General features: G+C 46.3%; 1 protein-coding gene across 1 annotated transcript in view; it reads left to right on the top strand.

Moving 5' to 3' along the window:
- Positions 1 to 22,265, top strand: part of ADAMTSL1 (ADAMTS like 1) — a 731,427-nt gene that overhangs the window by 561,345 nt on the left and 147,817 nt on the right. The window contains exon 20 of the mRNA XM_069239462.1: positions 10,491 to 10,618. Within this exon, the coding sequence (XP_069095563.1) occupies positions 10,491 to 10,618 (128 nt within the window). The remainder of the gene's footprint in view (positions 1 to 10,490; positions 10,619 to 22,265) is intronic.

Raw genomic sequence — 22,265 nt, 5'->3', positions numbered from 1 at the left:
CATGCAAAAACAACAAGTGATGGACGGAATGCTGAACATTGTCAAACATTCACCCCCAGTCACAGATCTGGGTTTAATCCATCGTTTTTTTGCTGCCCATGCCATTCCAGTTTGGACCCAGCCATATGCAAATCAGTCTTGACCCTGTTCCCCATGGGAACAGTCCAGCCCGAACTGCTAGGCCAGGTCTTCCCTGGACTGGAAACAAGCATCCTGGGACCGGTTTCGGGGTTTCACCCCTCATCAGCCAGGCTAGCTTGAATCCAGTGGCATGGGAAGCACGGGACCCACGTCTGGGCATACCCTTCCCACTTAGGGCGACAAATGCAAAAACAACAAGTGATGGACGGAATGCTGAACATTGTCAAACATTCACCCCCAGTCACAGATCTGGGTTTAATCCATCGTTTTTTTGCTGCCCATGCTATTCCAGTTTGGACCCAGCTATATGCAAATCAGTCTTGACCCTGTTCCCCATGGGAACAGTCCAGCCCGAACTGCTAGGCCAGGTCTTCCCTGGACTGGAAACAAGCATCCTGGGACCGGTTTCTGGGTTTCACCCCTCATCAGCCAGGCTAGCTTGAATCCAGTGGCATGGGAAGCACGGGACCCACGTCTGGGCATACCCTTCCCACTTAGGGCGACAAATGCAAAAACAACAAGTGATGGACGGAATGCTGAACATTGTCAAACATTCACCCCCAGTCACAGATCTGGGTTTAATCCATCGTTTTTTTGCTGCCCATGCCATTCCAGTTTGGACCCAGCCATATGCAAATCAGTCTTGACCCTGTTCCCCATGGGAACAGTCCAGCCCGAACTGCTAGGCCAGGTCTTCCCTGGACTGGAAACAAGCATCCTGGGACCGGTTTCGGGGTTTCACCCCTCATCAGCCAGGCTAGCTTGAATCCAGTGGCATGGGAAGCACGGGACCCACGTCTGGGCATACCCTTCCCACTTAGGGCGACAAATGCAAAAACAACAAGTGATGGACGGAATGCTGAACATTGTCAAACATTCACCCCCAGTCACAGATCTGGGTTTAATCCATCGTTTTTTTGCTGCCCATGCCATTCCAGTTTGGACCCAGCCGTATGCAAATCAGTCTTGACCCTGTTCCCCATGGGAACAGTCCAGCCCGAACTGCTAGGCCAGGTCTTCCCTGGACTGGAAACAAGCATCCTGGGACCGGTTTCGGGGTTTCACCCCTCATCAGCCAGGCTAGCTTGAATCCAGTGGCATGGGAAGCACGTGCTTCCCATGCCACTGGATTCAAGCTAGCCTGGCTGATGAGGGGTGAAACCCCGAAACCGGTCCCAGGATGCTTGTTTCCGGTCCAGTGAGGACCTGGCTTGGCAGTTCGGTCTGGACTGTTCCCATGAGGAACAGGGTCAAGACTGATTTGCATATGGCTGGGTCCAAACTGGGGTGGCATGGTGAGCAAAAGAACGATGGATTAAACCCAGATCTATGACTGGGGGTGAGTGTTTGACAATGTTCAGCATTCCGTCCATCACTTGTTGTTTTTGCTTTGTCGCCCTAAGTGGGAAGGGTATGCCCAGACGTGGGTCCCGTGCTTCCCATGCCACTGGATTCAAGCTAGCCTGGCTGATGAGGGGTGAAACCCCGAAACCGGTCCCAGGATGCTTGTTTCCGGTCCAGTGAGGACCTGGCTTGGCAGTTCGGTCTGGACTGTTCCCATGAGGAACAGGGTCAAGACTGATTTGCATATGGCTGGGTCCAAACTGGGGTGGCATGGTGAGCAAAAGAACGATGGATTAAACCCCCTAAGTGGGAAGGGTATGCCCAGACGTGGGTCCCGTGCTTCCCATGCCACTGGATTCAAGCTAGCCTGGCTGATGAGGGGTGAAACCCCGAAACCGGTCCCAGGATGCTTGTTTCCGGTCCAGTGAGGACCTGGCTTGGCAGTTCGGTCTGGACTGTTCCCATGAGGAACAGGGTCAAGACTGATTTGCATATGGCTGGGTCCAAACTGGGGTGGCATGGTGAGCAAAAGAACGATGGATTAAACCCAGATCTATGACTGGGGGTGAGTGTTTGACAATGTTCAGCATTCCGTCCATCACTTGTTGTTTTTGCTTTGTCGCCCTAAGTGGGAAGGGTATGCCCAGACGTGGGTCCCGTGCTTCCCATGCCACTGGATTCAAGCTAGCCTGGCTGATGAGGGGTGAAACCCCGAAACCGGTCCCAGGATGCTTGTTTCCGGTCCAGTGAGGACCTGGCTTGGCAGTTCGGTCTGGACTGTTCCCATGAGGAACAGGGTCAAGACTGATTTGCATATGGCTGGGTCCAAACTGGGGTGGCATGGTGAGCAAAAGAACGATGGATTAAACCCAGATCTATGACTGGGGGTGAGTGTTTGACAATGTTCAGCATTCCGTCCATCACTTGTTGTTTTTGCTTTGTCGCCCTAAGTGGGAAGGGTATGCCCAGACGTGGGTCCCGTGCTTCCCATGCCACTGGATTCAAGCTAGCCTGGCTGATGAGGGGTGAAACCCCGAAACCGGTCCCAGGATGCTTGTTTCCGGTCCAGTGAGGACCTGGCTTGGCAGTTCGGTCTGGACTGTTCCCATGAGGAACAGGGTCAAGACTGATTTGCATATGGCTGGGTCCAAACTGGGGTGGCATGGTGAGCAAAAGAACGATGGATTAAACCTAGATCTATGACTGGGGGTGAGTGTTTGACAATGTTCAGCATTCTGTCCATCACTTGTTGTTTTTGCTTTGTCGCCCTAAGTGGGAAGGGTATGCCCAGACGTGGGTCCCGTGCTTCCCATGCCACTGGATTCAAGCTAGCCTGGCTGATGAGGGGTGAAACCCCGAAACCGGTCCCAGGATGCTTGTTTCCGGTCCAGTGAGGACCTGGCTTGGCAGTTCGGTCTGGACTGTTCCCATGAGGAACAGGGTCAAGACTGATTTGCATATGGCTGGGTCCAAACTGGGGTGGCATGGTGAGCAAAAGAACGATGGATTAAACCCAGATCTATGACTGGGGGTGAGTGTTTGACAATGTTCAGCATTCAGTCCATCACTTGTTGTTTTTGCTGCTATATATATAGCATGTAAGCAGCGCCAGGATTGGTCTGAGCAGCAGTGACTGCTGCTCAGACACAGCCCTGAGGTATGTGCAGTTTCTCCAGCCCTACTGTGTATGGAGCCGGGCTGGAGAAACCTAAGTGCGCATGTGTGTTTGACCAATCTCAGATGGCCGGCCAAACACACATGTGCACTTTGTGCACTCTCCCCTCCTCACCCCTCCCCCTCCGCGGCCCAGCCCCACCCCTCCCTGCACTGCTGTGCCAGAAGCAGAAAATAAAACAATAGAAAACGATTGTTTTATTTTTTGCTTCTGGTACAACAAGTGAGGCGACACTCCTTTGCCATAGTGAAGGAGCCGCCCCTGCCGTTTCTGAAAAGTAAGCAAGAATTCATGTGTCCTGCGTTCTGGATTTAAAATCAGTGGCCTTTTTCCCTAGAGGTGGGCGAGACACTGAGAGCTTTATTCACGTTCTAACATGATACCTGGCTCTGGCGCAGCTCGAGGTCCTCTTGGATTCTCGATTCCAAAACAAGCCAAGCTTTCATGGGAGGCGGTATGGCCTAGCTCCTACAGCTGCAGACCAGGTGCCATGGGGAACCAGGCTTGAATCATGGCCTCAGCTCAGCATCCTCAGAATCTCTGTGCCGGAAAAAAAAACATGTAATGTAGTCTGTTGTGAAGCACTCTTATGTCATTGAGCAAGGTTAACGCATTGTAAAACTGCAAAAAAATAATGGGCGTATTAAAGAACAGTAAGTGCTGCCATAGTGTCATTTTTTTGACATTAAGGTGGCACCAAAGTGGCTTTTCTGCCACACCATATTTACAGAATGGCACAATGCATGCATTGCACCACTTTGTAACCCCTTGCACCACTTTATGCCGCGCTATACATAATGTATACCAGGGGGCTGTTCCAGCACTAGGAGGCCTGCAAAAATGGCGCAGTGAAATGTAAAAGATTTCACTGTGCCATTTTTTGCATCATATTAACACCTGCTCAGAGCAGGTGTTAAAATGATGCTCCCATAGTAACCTATGGTCCTTATTCCACTTTGCTGCACTAGCGTCAACATTTTTTACACTAGTGTAGCAAAGCTCCACAATAGCGTCAGCAATTTTAGTGTGATTGTGCTAATGACATTCATGGTGCGCCATATTATAAATATCGGGCAACCATGGTGTCATTGGCTGTTGGGGGGTGCTCAAGAAAAGTGCCTCATCTTAGCTGATGTGCCGCTTTTTCTTAAATATGGATCTAAATGTGGGGATTCTGCCTGTCAAACACTTTTTCATCTAAGAATAAAGGACAAAGCCTATGATGACAGAAAGAGATGCTCATCTGATGGATGAAATGCAGAGTGGGAAACTGGAATATTTGTGATCAGTCCCAGCTTCCCCGATTGACCAAACTGTGTGAGCCTAGGAAAATACCGCATTTCACCAAGCCTTCTTTTTGTACCTCCAAATACGTGAGTGCCACACAATAAATGTGTTTGAATTAATAACCATATTGATGCTCCATCTCTAAAAATTATCGAAACCACAAATGGCGTTACCCTGACTTGCCTCTTAGTTTATTAATAGCGTTGCCATAAGGGAGGGGCAGAAATATTTCTCACTTCATGTTAAAAAACTGCCTCTTATATGAAATGCTTCTCAAATAATCTGATGTATTAAAGTGAAACTCTTCCATGTGTAAAAGAAATACACTTTTTTTGAATTTTGAAGACACCTTATCATATTCTGTATGTTGTATTCTGCATAATGAAAGTATGATCTTTGTTCCATGATTTACATACCAAATTTTTTCTAGACACATCTCGTGCACTGGCCTTTAAAGCCAGAGCCAGCCATTAACTCAGATGTGGCTTAGCTCTTCCTGGGTTGTATTACTGAATAGTGACCCTCAGGATATTGTGTTACAATAATTTTGAGGACAGAATATTAAGGGACAAAATATAGTAAGGTAAATGCATATAGGGAAGTACAGAATTACTAACCCTAACTTTACAAACCTTGAGGATATATACATATCTATAAATATGTTCACTGAAAAAATTAAAGGTTACAGGGACGTTACAGTTAAGATTTGAATTTACTTGTACAAAACCATAGAAATTCAGCAGTTATAGTTTGATTTCTTTCAAGTAACTAAAACTCATGCCCTAAGGTAACTATAACTCGCGCCCTTGACATGCACAGTTGTCTGATCAATAAGTTTATTGCAAATGTTGCTTTGAAAGTATGAAAGATGGCATAGAATATGTCATCAATGATATGATATGTGAAGTAATTAGTTGTGCATGGCGAAGGCATGAGTCCTGAAGCCTAACCTCTATAAGCACCCAACCTTACACAGTGCACTGTCTTCTCCCGTGCGTTGTAGGGGGTGCCCGCAAGGGCTGGCCTCCAGCCAGTCCCTGCGGCCAACCCCACTCTCCACCCAACCCAATATTGAGTACGGCCCTTTGCGCATGCACTGTAAAAGTTAGATGCAACCTCTGTGGGTGTGAAAATAGGTGAAACGCTGCATCTGGAGGTAAGAGTGGCTGAAAGAGTGTCTGTCTGAGTGTGAGAGTGCATACATCAATGTTCTAATAGGTGTGTCAGTATGTGCGCAGGTCTTTGAGTGGGTGCATCGCGGTGTCAGTGGGTGTGTGACAGTCTGAGTGGGTGTGTGAGTGTGTAACTGTCTGAGTGGTGCATAAGGGTCTAACTGGGGCTGAGAGTGAGTGCATGAGGGTTTGAGTGGGTCTGTGAGTGGCTACATGAGTACCTGAGTGGGTCTATGAGTGGGTGCCTGAGTGGGTGTGTAAGTGTCTGGCTGGGTGTGTGAGTGGGAGAATTTCTTGAAAGAGAGACAGAGCGAGAGAAAGAAAGTGAGAGGGAGAGAGAGTTTTTAAGACTTTGATGTCTAATATACTTAGAATGAGTTATTTGTCTCCAATGGTATTAATAGAAAAAGTATTAAAAAAATATATATATAAGATGGACTCAAACCCCCATTGTTCAGCTATGGGAGATTATTTATATTTTTCTAGCCCTTTATGGGCTTTCATAATATTTATTTATAATAAAAAAATAATCAAAAATAATCAAAAGCTCTTTAAGGGCTATCTGGCACCGCGGGGGATGCCTTAAGAGCCCCTTGCAGTGCCACTGCTTCAGCAAGCACGGAGCTGCGTTGACAGCAGTTCCCTGCTTGCCGAAGCAGTTCATCTCTGTCCCCTGCACATGTGCAGGGGACAGAGATGTAAGCTCTGCTGTTTGACAGCGGAACTGCTTTAAATGTCCCACTTCAAACAGCAGAGTGTTTCATGTGGCTTGGCTGCAGTTTGGCACCCCCAGGACATAGCAGGAGCTGACCCTAGGGGCTGGCTGTCCCCAGGGCAGTGAGTGACTCCAAGAGGGGGGGTTGCGTGGCCCCCCTCCAACAGGACATAGCCCAGGAAAGGGGTGGCCCCCAGGGCATGGGGGTCCCATAGGGACTCCCTCTCCTTTGTTTACCCTTTGCCCCGGGGTGGTGGTCCCCAGGGCACGGGGGCTGCATGCCCCCACCTATACATTCAGCAATGCCCCAGGGGTGGTGGTCTCTGGCGTGCGGCGGCACAGGCCCCTCCACATATAATGAATAAGGCAGCCCTAGGGAGGAGGCGGTCCCCAGAGCAATAGGGGGCCATGGGCCCCCCATTATGAAACAATAGAATCCCTGGGGGGTTGGGGTTCCCGGGGGGGCCAGAGGCTTCCCCATATAAAAAAAAAAACATTTTTTGCCACAAGTTTGTGAGATTCGCAGATTTGCGGCACATTAAAAAAAAAAAAAAAACAATGCACAGGATCCCGTGCTTGTTGTTAATTGTTTTTGATAGGCCCCAAGGTGCTGCGCCCGGGGATATTAATAATTTTGTGTGGGGGGGCCTACCAGTCCCACCACAGCCCCGGGGAACACCACCTCCACGGGGTGGCTTTTTCTAATATATGCAGGGGGGGCCGCAGCCCCCCACACCCTGGGGACAACCACCTCCCTGGGGCAAATTGCTTTAATTGCCTGGGGGAGGCCCGTTGGCCTCCCCCACAACTCTAGGGACCACCACCTCCCCGGGACTTTAATTATAATGAATTATGCCCCCCGCAGCCCTTGGGATTATCACATCCTTGGGGCAAACTATAAAAATATAGAAAGGGGGTTTGTTTCGGACCCCCAAGCTCGGGGGTCATCACCTCCCGGGGCTATATGTACTGGAGACCACCACCACCCCAGGCCCAGCTCTTGCTATGTCCCAGGGTGCCCACCCCAAGACACAGCTGTTTGCTATGGCTTGGCTGCAGCTTTGCAGCTGCAGCCCCACTACAGAAAACACTTTGGTCTCTGTCCCCTGCATGTATGCAGGTAATAAAGATGACCTGCTTCAGCAAGCAGGCAGCTGCTGTTAAATCAGCTCCTTGCTTGCTGAAGCAATGGCACCGTGGAGGAAGCCTTAAGGCTTCCCCCATGGTGCCACTTACCCCGTAAAGGGCATTTTGTGCAAATAGTAAATAAAATGAATGAATGAATAAATATGTAGGGACAATGGGGGAGGTCTTAGGGGCTCCCTTGCAGTCCCAGATAGCTCATAAAGGGCAAAACATTTTTTTTTTAAAGAAATAGCTCAGTTTGAAGGTCGCAGTCCTTCGCATTGAGGGTTTGAGTCAAGCTAGACTTCTTTCCCTCTTTTTTTTCATAAAGTACAAATTATTACATTTTTTTAAATGACAGATACATTTTTTATTTTAAATTGTACACAAATATCTCATTTTAAGTATATCAGACATCAAAGCCTAAAAAACTCTCTGTCTCTCGCCCTCTCACTTTCTTTCTCTCTGTGTGTCTCTCTTTCAAACAATTTCTCCCACTCACACCCACTCAGACACTTATGCTCCCACTCACAGACCCACTCAGATGCTCATGCACCCACTCACAGCCCCACTTAGACACTTACGCACCCACTCCCAGACCCACGACTCACACCCTCACCATGCACTGCTAATTACCCCACATACTATATCACTCATGACATCTTTGATAACATAATTGATCGTATCAATGTAACATTTGCAGTAAAATTATTTAGCAGAAAACTGTGTGTGGTGGGGGCGAGAGTTATAGGGCCAGATGTATGAAAATATTTTGCACTCGCAAACGGTAAAATCGGCAGTTTGCAAGTGCAAAATAGTGGTCTGCAATGCATGAAAGGTATTCGCAGACCACAAAGTTGAAATCGCAAAAATTGCTATTTTTTGCGTTGCGACCTGGATTTTGCGAATCGCAATTTGCGATTCGCAAAATCCAGGTCGCAAGGCAATGCTGCAAAAAATCGCAAATTGTGATTTTTCGCAGAATGGTATTTTGCACATGCAAAATACCATGATCTGCAACCAGGTGGTAACCTGGTGCAAAATTTAAAAATGCAGTAAAACTGCATTTTTAAATGGATCATGTAAAGCACACATGCCCTTTTGGCATGTGTGTACCTTACCTGTTAAAAAAAAAAAAATTGGGGTGCAGGAGAGGGGGCCTTAGGCCCCCAGCACCCTGGCCTTTTGCATTTCGAAAATTGCGATTTCTGGTTCAGAAATCGCAATTTTGGAAATGCAAAAAATTTGCAGCTATGGGCCAACAGGCCCATAGCTGCGAATGGGGCTGGTATCGCAATTTGCGATTCGGTAATAGCATTTGCGATTTTTAGGAAATCGCTATTAGCGATTCGCAAATGTGATACATGGCCCTTTGCGAGTCGGTAATAGCGATTTCTTAAAAATCGCTATTTACCGAATCGCAATGGGCCGTGATCATACATCTGGCCCATAGTTACTTGAGATAACTCTATAACTGATGAATTTCCATGGTTTGGTACCTTTAATATGTGGGCCTCACAATAAAATCCCTGTAACCAATATTTTCTCCTCAATATTGTGTCCTATTTATAGTCAGGTGAGGTGTGATATTCAGGGTGCCCACCCTCTCCCTGTTAACGTGTTGACTCTCCCACCTCTACTTTTCCCAGCCTCCCTCTGGCCAGATCATGGGATATATAATTAGAATATCTGTACCTCGGGGGGGAAAGGGTTCTTTTAATAAGGTAAGCAAACATTCAGTGGGATGAATAATCATTCATTGGGGCAAGCAATGATTTATTTATTTATCTTCGGCACTGGGGTGAGTTTGAGGCGTGGGAGCGCTGTCTAGGGTTAAAGAAAAGGGCACAGGCAGACCTGTGGACTCAGCGATAATGAAGCATAACCTCTGTGTTTTTTGTTGAATCATACACTGCTTGGAGCTCACAAAAATGTAACTGCAAACCCGAGGCGCCTAAATGATTTATTTAGTTGCTTTTAAAAAAGCAATTAAATAACACTTACACTGAATTCTAGACTAGAGGTCATGTTTTGCATATTAAGGTGGGATATTTCAACAGGGGTCAGTCAGGCCTGCTGAGAGTGCAGACCCCATGCTTACCCTGTATTTTTGGACAGCTACCTCGATTCCTTGGACACTTTGAGCCAGATTTACAAACATTTTGCTGTGGCTCACAGAAATGATGCAAACCTGCACAAAACTGTTTTTTTGTTTTTTTTTATTTGCTTTCCAGCGCAAAACTTGTGTTGTGCCGCTTTGAGCGCTTCATTACAACTGCCCAAGGTTTTTGGCACAAAATCTTATCTGCTAACAATAGTGGACAGGGTTTTGAACAGAAAATAAGGCATCTTAAAAGCAGGCACAAAAAAGCAGAAATGCTTTTATTTTTCCTACCTTTTAACCACTCTGCATGTGTGCAGCACACATCCAGTGTGGGAAAGTTGTAAAGTTTGTCTAGGCATAGTATTTTGCACAGGAAGACTATCCTTCCAGTGTAAAACCTGTGCTAGACTCAGACAACTCTGAACTGTGGTGCAAAATCGCTATAGAGATGGCGCTTCCCTGCTCTCTCCCTGTCATGCAGCGCAGCACTTTTGTGTGCATTGTGGGACAGTTTTGTAAATCTGGGTTTTGCAGGTTTAGAGACAAAATGGGAGCTTTTGGGCCTGATGGAGGCAGTAATGGATTATATTTCTAGAATGTCACTGCTACAAAGCTTTTCACTTTCACAAATAGATGACATTAACGCTTTGAAGACTACCATTGATATCCCATTTGTTGCATAATTTTATTTGGGACAAAAGTGGGAGTTCTGCAACAGAAGCACCTAATATTCAAGAGAATTGATGTAAACACTTAAAATTTGAGTGTGGAGAAGCAAACAGGATTACACTAGTGGCCAGTCGCCATATTGTGTAGCTCCAAAAATATTTGATAAAGCAATAAAGAAACAGCAGTCTTGTAACATAGGTTAGACTTGTGACGGCTGCCCTCTCACACTTGACTTGACGCCCTTTTCCATGTTTCCAGGATACTGCTGAGACAAGACGACTCCCTGCAGATTCTAGCACCGGTTGAAGCTGATGTTGGCTTCTACACGTGTAACGCTACCAACCCCATGGGTTATGCGTCGGTCTCCATTGCCATCACTCTTGCAGGTACAGAAAGAGCATTGATTGCAACTAATTCTCCATATTGTTTATTCTCAATACAGATCCCAGGACAGTGTCATTTTTCTTACCATTGATACAGATAAAATGCTGTGCACACTTTGTATGAAGGACATAAACGACAACATGTAGTTTTTAGGTATTTAAAATTCCCAACAGGTCTTCGAGTGCATTGGGACAGAGCTTCTTGTCCCTTGGTGATGGTACTATTTGAGAAAGACCGAAACAATATTGAAGGTTTGTTTAAACGGGTTTGCGCTGCCACAACCATGTCATGTGATTAAAAGTACTTGATAAACTGGCATAGAGTTCTGTCCCTAAGCATCCATCTTCCATACAATTGCAAATGGGGAAAGGACATTTTCAAGCTTCCATATGCTGAAATATTTATATTGAAATGCATTTACTTTCTTTGTGTTTCCAGTGTTTCTGCTTCAGTGATGGACCAAGAATGTGCATCCCATATTACAGTAAAGTATGCCCTGTCTCTTGCATAGAGGTGGGTGAGCCGCTGAAAGCACAAACCAGGATCAAGCCTGAAGCCTGGCTTTGGCTCAGCTCAAAGTCCCATTGGAACCTTGAGCTCATAACAAGCCGAGCTTTAATTTGTCTTCTGTCTGCCACCCTCCTTCTATCCTCATGTACAAAGAGAAAAAAATAAAACATTAACTTTGCCATAAAAAGGAGATACAAATAGCTATCCATTTAGAGTCTGATTTGTACAAAGTGAAACCAGATAATCCAATTTAATCTCAGCGTCACCATTTAACCGCACTGTGTGATCATGGGCACATTTTTTACTTCATCAATCCTCTTTTTTTCTTCATTTTCGAGTAGGAAAGCACCTTCAAATATCTGAGTTCAGAATACAAGCTGTACAAAAACTAATTGTGTTTGATTTATAGACTATAATGTTGCTCTGTCCATAACAGTCTGAGCTACATGCAGGGTTCACATGGCAACTGTCTTGCCTCTCAGCTCACCAATGGTACTGTAGCCAGGGTGGGGGCAGGGCTGTGATGGTTCTAAGTTTGTTGTTTAAAAAATCATGTAACATAGTACTGTAAACGTGTCTACATGTTAAACGAATACACTTTTTTGAATTTTGAAGAAACTTTGTCCTATTTTATGTGACATTTGTTGTATGATTTAGATGGGATTTTCAGGGCTCGATTCAACCACAGACTCCAAGATCCAAGCCAGACTCTTTGTTCAACTCTAACACTGCTTGTTCTGTTAACTTGTTGGCTCGCCCACCTCTACTCTTAATTCACATCCTGTCAACACAGTTTAAAACAACTGTTCTTGAGATTTTGGATATTGAAATGGGACACATACGTTTCTAGTCTACACTCTGCCTGTCGCATTTCCATCGCCATCTTGAAAATTAAGTGATGCAGAAAGGTAAAGGCCAGAAAAGAAGCCTTCTCGGGCGACACGCCTGAAAAAATAATATGTTCAAAGATGATTTCCAGCATCATTGATTAGGAAACTCTTTCACCTCTCTCCTTTTTTCATGGGTGAATTGCTCCCTTCTGCTGTCTACCAACAGCAGTGCTAAATTTGTGAAAGAATAAGTGCCAGGGGCCAAATGTTTGCTCAGAAACTAGTGGTCGACTCTAATGAATGTCAGTGTGCCAAATACCAAAGCTCCATGTTCTGGATTCTACCTCATGCCTCTTCAGTCTACTACGAGACAGCCCTTCCCCTTTATTTCACTCTTGCAGGTTCCTGCTTTCACCCATTGTCAGTGCTTTTTCATCCTTCTCTTCCTCCTCTTTTCCCCTTTTTGGATTTTGCCCTCTCTCCATGGTCACCCCTAAACCTTTTGCCTTCACCCCTCCTTTATGAACCCATTTATGTTGGCTTTTAGGACTCTATGCACTTTAACACTGCTAACCATTGCTAATGTGTGTGTGTGTGTGTGTGTGTGTGTGTGCTTACTCCTTAAAACATGGTGTAAAAGTGGCTTACACTCAGTTGGCACATTTAATTTACTTACAAGTCCCTAGTACAGTGGTACTGCATGTATGCAGGACCCCTAAAATAAATGCTGCTAGTGGGTGTGTAGCACGTATTGTGCCATCCAATTAAGTAGCCCTTTAAAACATCTCAGGCCTGCCATTGGAGCCTGTGTGCAGTTTTAAACTGCTGATTCAACCTGACAAAAGAAACCTTTTGCAAGGCCTAAAACTTCCTTTTTAATACATAAGCCACCCCTAGAGTAGGCCCCAAACAGCCCATAGGGCAGGTTGCATTGCATTTAAAAAGTCAAGCAAATTATTATAAGTTTTATATGTCATGGTAGTGGAAAAACTCCTACATTTGTTTATCACTATTGTAAGTCCTACATCTCCCTTAGGATAACATTGGGTTACCTTATTATGTTTAATAAGTGCTAACTTTTGATTGGAAGCATGTAGAATTGTTCTTTTTTGGACTTAAATAGTAATTTATAATCCTCTTTAATGATAAAGTCAGATTTTAGATTACAATTTTGAAATTGCCACTTTTCGAAAGTTGCCATTTTCCAGTCCTAAAGTTTCTGAGGCATTTTAAGAGTTTCCAGCTACCTGGGCCTTTTCATTGCACCCTCGTCAGGAATGCATAGTGGGCCTATACAGTGAACAATAGGACCCGGTTGTAGCTGAAAGAAGTCCATCCTACCAGAATGGGGGGGCATAACTGTTCCCTGCCGCCTTACAATTCAAAGGAGCTTCCTCAGCACGCTCACAAAGTTCTTGACACCAGGCCTTCGTCACCCCAGACCTCTTGGAACCCTGTCAAGCAGAATTGAAACTCCAGAACCATCTGTTGGGGGAAAAAACTCCAGAACGTTTTTACACATTTCAAGGCTGGCACTAGGTATAAATAGTAGACCCTCAGACCACTCTTCAGTAGACTCCTAGACATGCAAATCCCTGCAGAAGGACTGCCTTATACTCCAGAGAACTGTCCTGCTGATTTAGGCCTGCCTTTTTCTTCAGAGGACTGCCCTGCTGCTTAAGGCCTGTCTTGCTGCTTGAAGGCAACGGGACCATCTCCTTGACTCCAAGGGTCAGTTGGCTGACCTCCTGTTCTGAGCTACAGGAGCACAACAAGCTCCAGAGGTCTCCCTGCTACTGCCCAGCTGATCTGCCTCAACTGGCCGTGCCTGAAACTGCAACTGGACCTTCCTGAGCCCTGCTGACCCCTGCTGGAAAAAGTGAGTTCTTGATCCCCAAGAGGTGCCTCATCTGGTCCTGGACCATTGGTGGGCATGACTTGAACTCATGTGAAATTCAGAAGTTTTGAATGCTGCATCAGACTTTGAGAAGGCAATGTTTTTTGCGGGGCTAACCTACATCCAGCCCACACTCCTTCGCGGTCTGCCTGAACTTGTGATTTTGGTCTGGTATAGCATGATCAGATACCCCCAGTTTGTGCTTTCTGCTTTTTGGACTATTTTTACTTAAACCTTTAAAATTGTGTATCTCTGGTTCTACTGATTCTATTTTTATTGTTTTTGTCTCAATTCATTAAATTGTACAGAATTTTTTCTTTATTACTGTTTGTGTGCTGCATAAATACTTGACACAGAGCCTCTAAGTTAAGCCTCACTGCTTTTGTGTCGAGCTACCAGAGTGTTAATTACAGGTTAATTGAGTGACTTTTGTGATTCACCCTGACATGGATTGTGGTAGTTGCTGGAGAAAGCTTTTTACCTCCCTCAGTCAAAAACCCAATGTTTTACAGCCCCTTGTGTTTTTCACTCTCTTGCTCAAGGTCAAAGTCTGATGGGTGAATAAACATAAGTGCCAGTCCACAAAAATAGGAGCTGGTGGGCCCCACCTGCAACCCTCAGCTCAAATTAAGCACTGACCAAGAGCCATACGCTGCTTCCCTATTCGGCATTCAAAGGCAGACAGTGCCGCACATTCTCTCCATCATACCAATTCTGGCGCGCTCAGGAATTTTCTCCCAAGTGTTTTTTGACAATTACTAGATCCACTGGCCTTTCCCTTATTCAGTTTTACCGGATTAAGGCTGTTAAGATTCATGGGTGAAAAAATTCCATCACTGCAAATGTTCACACCGTCATTGCAGAGAAAAATGATCTGTATTACAGTGTTATGCCCCATTCTGAGGTGTAAAATGCAGAATGGTGCAGTAATACCGCACCTGGTGAAAAAAGAACCCCAGCGTGTGGGTAATTCCGGGTGCAGTGTTACCGCATCCCATCACCGTGAGAGAAAATGCGTGCCACAGTTTCTACAGTGCGTGCCTTTGCACGAGTGGTGAAGCGAGCACACAGCTCCGTGTTCTTCTCTGAGACTGACCCAGTCCCCGCTGAGACCAGATTCCTGAAGTATCGCGTTCCCCTGAACAGAGTGTATTTGGTCAGGTGTGAAGCTGAACGAGATCATAACAAAAATAAGCAAGGGGCTTATCTTGATCAGTAATTATTTCCCTGTAGCCAGAACATTGTCGGCGGAGGCCTTTTTGCAATAACACTTATGAGCATACCATACCGGGCGAGGCTCTTTAGAGAATGTCATAACACTGTTATCACTCCCGATCAATGGAATGCTGTCAAAACATGCTGGAAATAGTTCGCCTTCTTTTAAGGGTTATTTTCTTTATATCTTGAAGGATTACTGACTTAAAATGCCCACTTTATGTTTTGTGCACCAAACGCCAGAGTGGATCAAAAGTTTGGAAGTGGGGAAAATCAATAGATTTGGTCAGCAAAAAGTAACTGTTCCCAGCATCAGTGGGGGTTTTCCAGGCACCCTGGCTTAGGGGTCTACTGCATCCACTCTAGTGATCTCCGTTTGACCCCATGGTCACAGGTTCGAATCCCGCCAGCCCCCAACCTCTAACCCTTGGCCTTTCCACCTCCAGAGGGTAATAAAATGAGTTCAATTGAATATGGCAATAATAATGATCAGTACCAATGTACTCATGATGAATGTGCACTTTATAAATACACAGGTTGCAATGTTCACGAAAGCTCCCCATAGGGTGCAACCTTCTCTCGAAAGGTGGCTGCAAATTCCTGGGTGATGGTTGCTCATTATATTATCCTATATGTGGGATGCATGTACAAAAACGAGGGGTTGGACTCTTATGGGTTCCAAATTTTACTCCCAATTCTGTACCATCTCAAAAACTGGATTCACCTGTACAGTCCTGAGAGGACATCAATCTTAGCTCTAAAACAAAGCAACGTTCATTTGATGCAGTTGAGGCCATGTTGCACACCATTCAAACGATTTTGCTCACCTTCTGGCACCCCATTGGCGTGGAAAACTAAGGCCTAAGCTCTTATCCATCAAAAAGTGCTTTTATTAAGCTTAACACAAATTTAAAGAAACTGCTGTATGTAGCCTGTAACTCGAATGATAAACCTTTCTACCAAATTCAAGCAAATACACCTGTAATATAATGAGAAGGTGCCATCACAAGGCAATAAAACATCTAAAAATAGAAGTAGGTCGCCTAAAACATCATTGAGGCTTTACATCATACAAATGAAATCTTCAGCAACTTTTAAGGAAGGTCAAATAATGAAGTGCTGGAAAAATTTTTTTGCACTTTCCAAAAACATTGCGAAGACCTGATACATTTCTTTGAAGCTGGGATCTATTCTACCCAAAACAAACATATGTTCAGTCACTTAGCCCCACCACTGCATCTTCAGTTATAGTTCTCCTATTTCCAACATGTCAGAAAAGGAAGTTAGTTATTTGTCCAAGAAGATGAGTCTCCAACCTCCCCGTGGAACCTTGCCAAAAGTCGCAGCTGGCGACTTGGAAAAAAGGCTGGGCAGGGGAGATAAAACAAAAATAAAAAATTAAAATAAAATAAAAACTTACCTGAACGTCACAGCCTCTCTCCGCTGCACCGCAGGCTCCCAGCCTGCCCTGCGGGCAATCGTGATGCTACTCAAAACAGTGTTTTGATTGGCTGGAGTGCCCGGGCTGGGCGCTCCAACGCAGACTGGGAGCCTGGGAAGACTCTCTCTATCTCAGCAACACAGTGCCGGGTTGGAGAGAGCCCTTGTGCGCATGTCGGTTTGGCAAATATACATGTGCACTGAGGGGAGTGCTCTGTGCACTCCCCTCACTGTACGTCACCCCCATGGCCCGCCCCCTTTACATAGTTTATTACCTTTTTATTAATAAAGGTTTGCAGCTCCTGCTGCTGGTGGGGGGTGACGCCCCTCCGTCATAGGGGAGGAGCCGCCCCTGCTTGCCCAACTGCATTCATGATAAAAGTCCTCTCCTTTAGTGAAATTACTGTAAGTCATGCCTAGTCTGGCTTATCATTGCCATTTACATCAAGGCTAGCCTCCCCCACCCCCAATGTGAAAAGGAAATGTAATACCTCAGTTGTAGGTGGATTGGACTCACTATTTCTTGATTGTGTGGTGTTCTGGTTTTGTGAAAAATTCCTACTTTCTTATACATGTGATTTAAAAATGTCTCCCGCATTTGTGAGGCCAGGTTTTGCCCATATATTATTGTTAAATGTGTCTGCATTCTGGCTGAGGTCTGCCAGGTGTAGTAGCAGTAAGAAGGGAGAGTACAGTATTTCTGTGTACATCCATTCCGGCATGTGTGCTAGCACTGTTTTGTCAGAGGTACCAACCTTGTACCTAGAATCCAGTCAGAGCAATGCACTCTTCCTCTCTTTATCGCATCCACTACCAACCCTGCACAGGAGAATATTACAGCCATTAGTGAACATGGGGGAAGGGGAATGGGATAAAAGAGAAAACAAAGACACTGGATATGACACTCTGAGTCGTCATTGAGCTGAGCACGGACATCTGAAGTTCAAGGTGGCTGGTTAAAGGCAAATGAATATCTTTAGTTCTCATTTAAAGTATGACTTCTAACCCAACCGAAGATATGATATACCTTTAGAGCATCTCTGTGTCACCTATTCTCTGTCTTCTTGAAACGAAGCTGATATTTCTGAAACTGATGCATAACAAGATTCAGTACATTTGAAGTGTAAAATATTCTCTTTCTCTATTGATAATGTAACTAACTTCAGTTGTTCGAATGCACACTCTGTGGAGATGATAAAAGTTACTTTCTATATAAGCGACTATCTTGCACACAATCGTATATACATATCATAAGTATTCATAATTCTTTGTGCAATAGTTCCTCTTGTTCCTTCACAAGAAGAAAAACCAAGTTGGTGTGAAACAATCTTTCAAAGTTTGAACGAGGAATCAAATGTTTTAAATCTTCAAAGTTTGTCTTTCTCCCAACACAATTAGATTTCTGAATACAAATTGTCCTTGAGTAGTCTGTAGTGACAAACTGGTAAAATGCCAATCCAATCCCAAGATCTTAGCTGCAGCAAAGTTGCAGCGCAATTGCCTGACAAGCATGCTCTGAAACATGAGGAAAGTTATGCCCAGTGATCCAAGATGGCCGACACAATTTTCAAACAAAATGAGAGTTCAGTGTTCCTGGCACTTGTAGCTTTCCTGTCGGATTCCATTATGTAGTTCTCCACAAAGCCTTTTGCCAGGTGATGTGAATAATCAGCTACTACTGTCGTCTTTCCGTTCCTTGCAATGATCTCTGCACAAGCTGGTTTGCTGTGTTACATCTCCAAACCTGCCTAGATCTGGCAGGTGAGCTGTGACTGCTAAGCCATGCATCCTGACATATGTGGCTACTCACATCAGCATGTTAAGCCCCCCCTTTTGATTTCTGTTTTGCAAAAGTGTACCCTGCATAGTCGTGTCATTATTTGCTTGCATCAGCATACAAGTTTTCTGGCCCTATGATCCATACAACCACCCAGCAGCCCACTAAAGCTGGGCCACCAGGTAAGAGAGCTCTAAGTCAGGGCTCCTATTCCACACTCCTCTGCCAACAACTGGAGCATGTGCAATGCCACCTTAGAGCCCCCAGGGTTCCATAAGAGTTTGCTTAGCATTAAGTCTAGCTCTTGAAACAGGGAGGCCTATAACACCACCAGGATTCTGGGAAAAAATACAACAATTGCAGTAAGATTACGATCTTAGCTAAGGCGACCCGGGCCATTGTTGATAATGGCAGAGACTTACAGAAGGAGACATTATCCTTCTGGACCACCATGGCAGATCGTACATTGCTCTTTACAACTTACACCTTTTACAATAATCTTGTACTCCTAGGTACTATGACCTAGTGTCTCCCATTTTAAATCTGCACAGTGAAGCTCTCTATTTATCCTGCCCACCATGTGTTTAATGCAGTACATGCAGAGTTTGCTCTAGTTCACCTTCTGTCCGGACACCACACCAAAACGTGCCCCAGTGATTGTATTTTGTCCTCCTCTTGCATCCTTCAAGTACACTGCCAAGTCATCTGCTTACAATGATATTATGTGGGTTGTGCCCACATGTACAATTCCCATTTCCCTGGCCAGACTGCAGAGAAATCCTGCCAGGGGCTCCAGAGCAATGGCAAATACAAGCTTGCATGCAGAACAGCTGTTTGTGGTTCCCCTTCCTACCGTGCAAGACTGCGATATGACTTGTCCTTTATCCATTCCTGCCTTCATGCAGGAGAGCAAATCAAGATATTGGGGGTCATTCTGACCCTGGCGGTCTTTGACCGCCAGGGCAAGAATGACGGAAGCACCGCCAACAGGCTGGTGGTGCTTCAAACCCCATTCCGACCGCGGCGGTAAAGCCGCAGTCGCACCACCGGGGACGGCGGTATCCCGCCGATTTTCCCCCGGCGGTGATAATCCGCCAGGGCAGCGCTGCAAGCAGCGCTGCCCTGGGGATTATGACCCCCTTACCGCCAGCCTGTTTCTGGCGGTGTACACCGCCAGGAAGAGGCTGGTGGTAACGGGTGTCCAGGGGCCCCTGGGGGCATGCCACTGGCATGGGCAGTGCAGGGGCCCCCTAACAGGGCCCCAGCCTGCTTTTCACTGTCTGCATGTCAGACAGTGAAAAGCGCGACGGGTGCAACTGCACCCGTCGCACAGCCGCAACACCACTGGCTCCATTAGGAGCCGGCTCCTGTGTTGCGGCCTCATTCCCGCTGGGCCGGCGGGCGCTAACATGGTTAGCGCCGCCGGTCCAGCGGGAATGTCGGAATGTGGGCCGCGGTAAAGTGGCCGCATGGCGGGCACTTGGCGGTTCCCGCCTGGCGGGCGGCGGTAGTCGCCCGCCAAGGTCGGAATGAGGGCCATAATTTCAGGGCCTTAGTCAGTTTTTTCAATACTTATAATAATTATTATCACCCAAGCGTATTGAATCCTTTGTCCGTATCAATAGAGATCACTACTCCTAGTAAGTCTTTTACCAGAAGAGCATCTGTCACCTGGAGAGTTGACAAATATTAGGTGCTGTTCTGCAGCCATGTACGGGCCTGCTTTCCAGAGGATGAATTAACATAGAGATGGTTCTTAGGATACAATTGGCTAGGGCCTTCTTCAGTATTTTACATATTATGAATGTGTGCCTGTAGGATTTCTTATCGAGGGGGGTTTTATCTAGTTTTTGTTCCTTCATAAGTGTCAAAATACAAAAGGATACTATCATTAATGTAGCCCACAAGCGCTGGGTTTTCCAGAGTCGCTACTTGTTAATGGCATGTAGGGAAGGTTGTTCCGACTTTACTCCAACACAGCAAGACCAACAGTGGGATATTGTAGGACAATATCATCACAGTTGCTCGGCTTGTGTGATGGTCGCTTCTATGTGTCTATAGCACAGGATCCAACTGAGGCAGTTGTAGAGTGCATGGACTGGTGAATTGAAGGATCATTCTCTAGTGTGGGGGTGAGGAGAATCCCCATGACCACTTGGCTCCAACATGCCATCCAGTGAGTAAGTACCCTTGCTGTTCATACAACTGATGAGATTGGTATTTGTGGGTAGGATCTATGTAGGTAAACATCCATGACACTATTATAGTCCCCATTCAGTATATTGAGCACCACGTTTGGCCATATGTATCCCTTATCAGTGGGAAGGTTTGGGTACAATGACCTCCTAATCATGCCCCATCTGTACATATAGTGCCCATCATTTCTGTGTTTGTTGAGCAAGGTACTTCAGTTATTACGGGCTCCTTATAAACTTCTCCCTGGCCATTCCTAAAAGAAAAAAAGTGAAAACAGCGAAAGTCGTTCCAAATGCAAGGGCCTGAAGGTAGATTAGGCAAGTGGAGAATGCCAGATACGACCCCTGCTGCCCACTTGATCAAATAAAGTGTGTCTTACCACTGTTATTAGCAGATAAATCTGCCATTGCCATACCTTTGATGATGGTTCAAGTCTTACCCCAGGTTACATTTGGCATCTCTTCCTCGCTGTTCTGTGAAAGTTCTGATCGGGTCCAGTATCCAGTCTGTTTCCTCAGTGTCTGGTGTCATGGCCCTGCCTTTAAAACTATCCCTTCCCCAACCCCCGCCCTGAAGCCTAAAACACTGCCCCCTGTCAAATACTGCCAGACCACAGCCTGCCCACGCTGAGCCCTAAAACTGACACCCACCCTCGCCCTAAAACTCAGCCCCTGCCCTTAAACTGCCCCGAGCTCCTGCCCTGAGTCCTAAAACTGACTGCACACTGCCCTTAACACAACCCGATTCCCCCACCCAAAGCCCTAAAACCGACCCCACCTTGCCCTTAAAACTACCCCTTCCCCCCACCCTCAAGACTAAAACCCTGTCCTCTGCTAAAAGCTACCCTGACCCCAGCCCCCCAGTCCTGACCCCTAAAACTGACCCCACCCTGCCCTTAAAACTACCTTGACCCTCCCGCCCTGAGCCCTAAAACTGACTCCACCCTGACCTTAAAACTACTCCCCCGAGGCCTAAAACCCTGCCCCTGCTAAAAGCTACCCTGACCTAAGCCCCCCACCCTGAGCCCTAAGACTGACCCCGTCCTGCCCTCTAAACTACCCTGCTCCTCGCACCCTAACCCCTAAAACCTACTCCGCCCTGCCCTTAAAACTATTCCCTTCCTCTCCCCAGTCCTGAGGCCTAAAACACTTCTCACTGCTAAAAACTACCCCAGCCCACCCACCTGGAGCCCTAAAACTGACCCCCATCAGTGACAACTGCCCCTTAACCCCCCATTCTGAGCCCTAAAACCCAGCCCCTGCCCTTAAACTACCCTGACCCCCCTGCCCTGAGCCCTAAAAATACCGGAACCCCCACCCTGAGCCCTAAAACCGACCCTAACCTGCCCTTAAAACTACCCCTTCCACTCCCTGAAGCCTACAACCCTGCCCGCTGTTAAAAGCTACCCCAACCCTCCCGCACTGAACCCTAAAAATGACCACGCCCTGGCCTTAAAACTACCCTGACACTCCCGCCCTGAGCCCTAAAACGGACCCGCCTAGCCCTTAAAACTACCTCTTCCCCTTCCCCCACCCTGAGGCTTAAAACCCTGCCCCTGCTAAAAGCTACCCTAGCCCCTCCCTGCCCTGAGCTCTAAAACTAACCCAGCCCTGCATTTAAAACTACCTCGACCATACCCTGAGCCCTAAAACCTACCCCGCCCGGCCCTTAAAACTACCTGTTCCCTGCCCTGCTAATAACTACCCCACCCCAGCTCCCCCGCCTGAGCCCTAAAACTGACCCCACCCCTAAACACTGCCCCTCCTCCTACTCTGAGCCCTAAA

This window comes from Pleurodeles waltl, chromosome 1_2 (genome assembly GCF_031143425.1).
Source record: "Pleurodeles waltl isolate 20211129_DDA chromosome 1_2, aPleWal1.hap1.20221129, whole genome shotgun sequence".
NCBI lineage: Eukaryota > Metazoa > Chordata > Amphibia > Caudata > Salamandridae > Pleurodeles > Pleurodeles waltl.
Note: the sequence above shows the minus strand (reverse complement) of the source record. Positions and strands in the feature narration are given on the sequence as shown.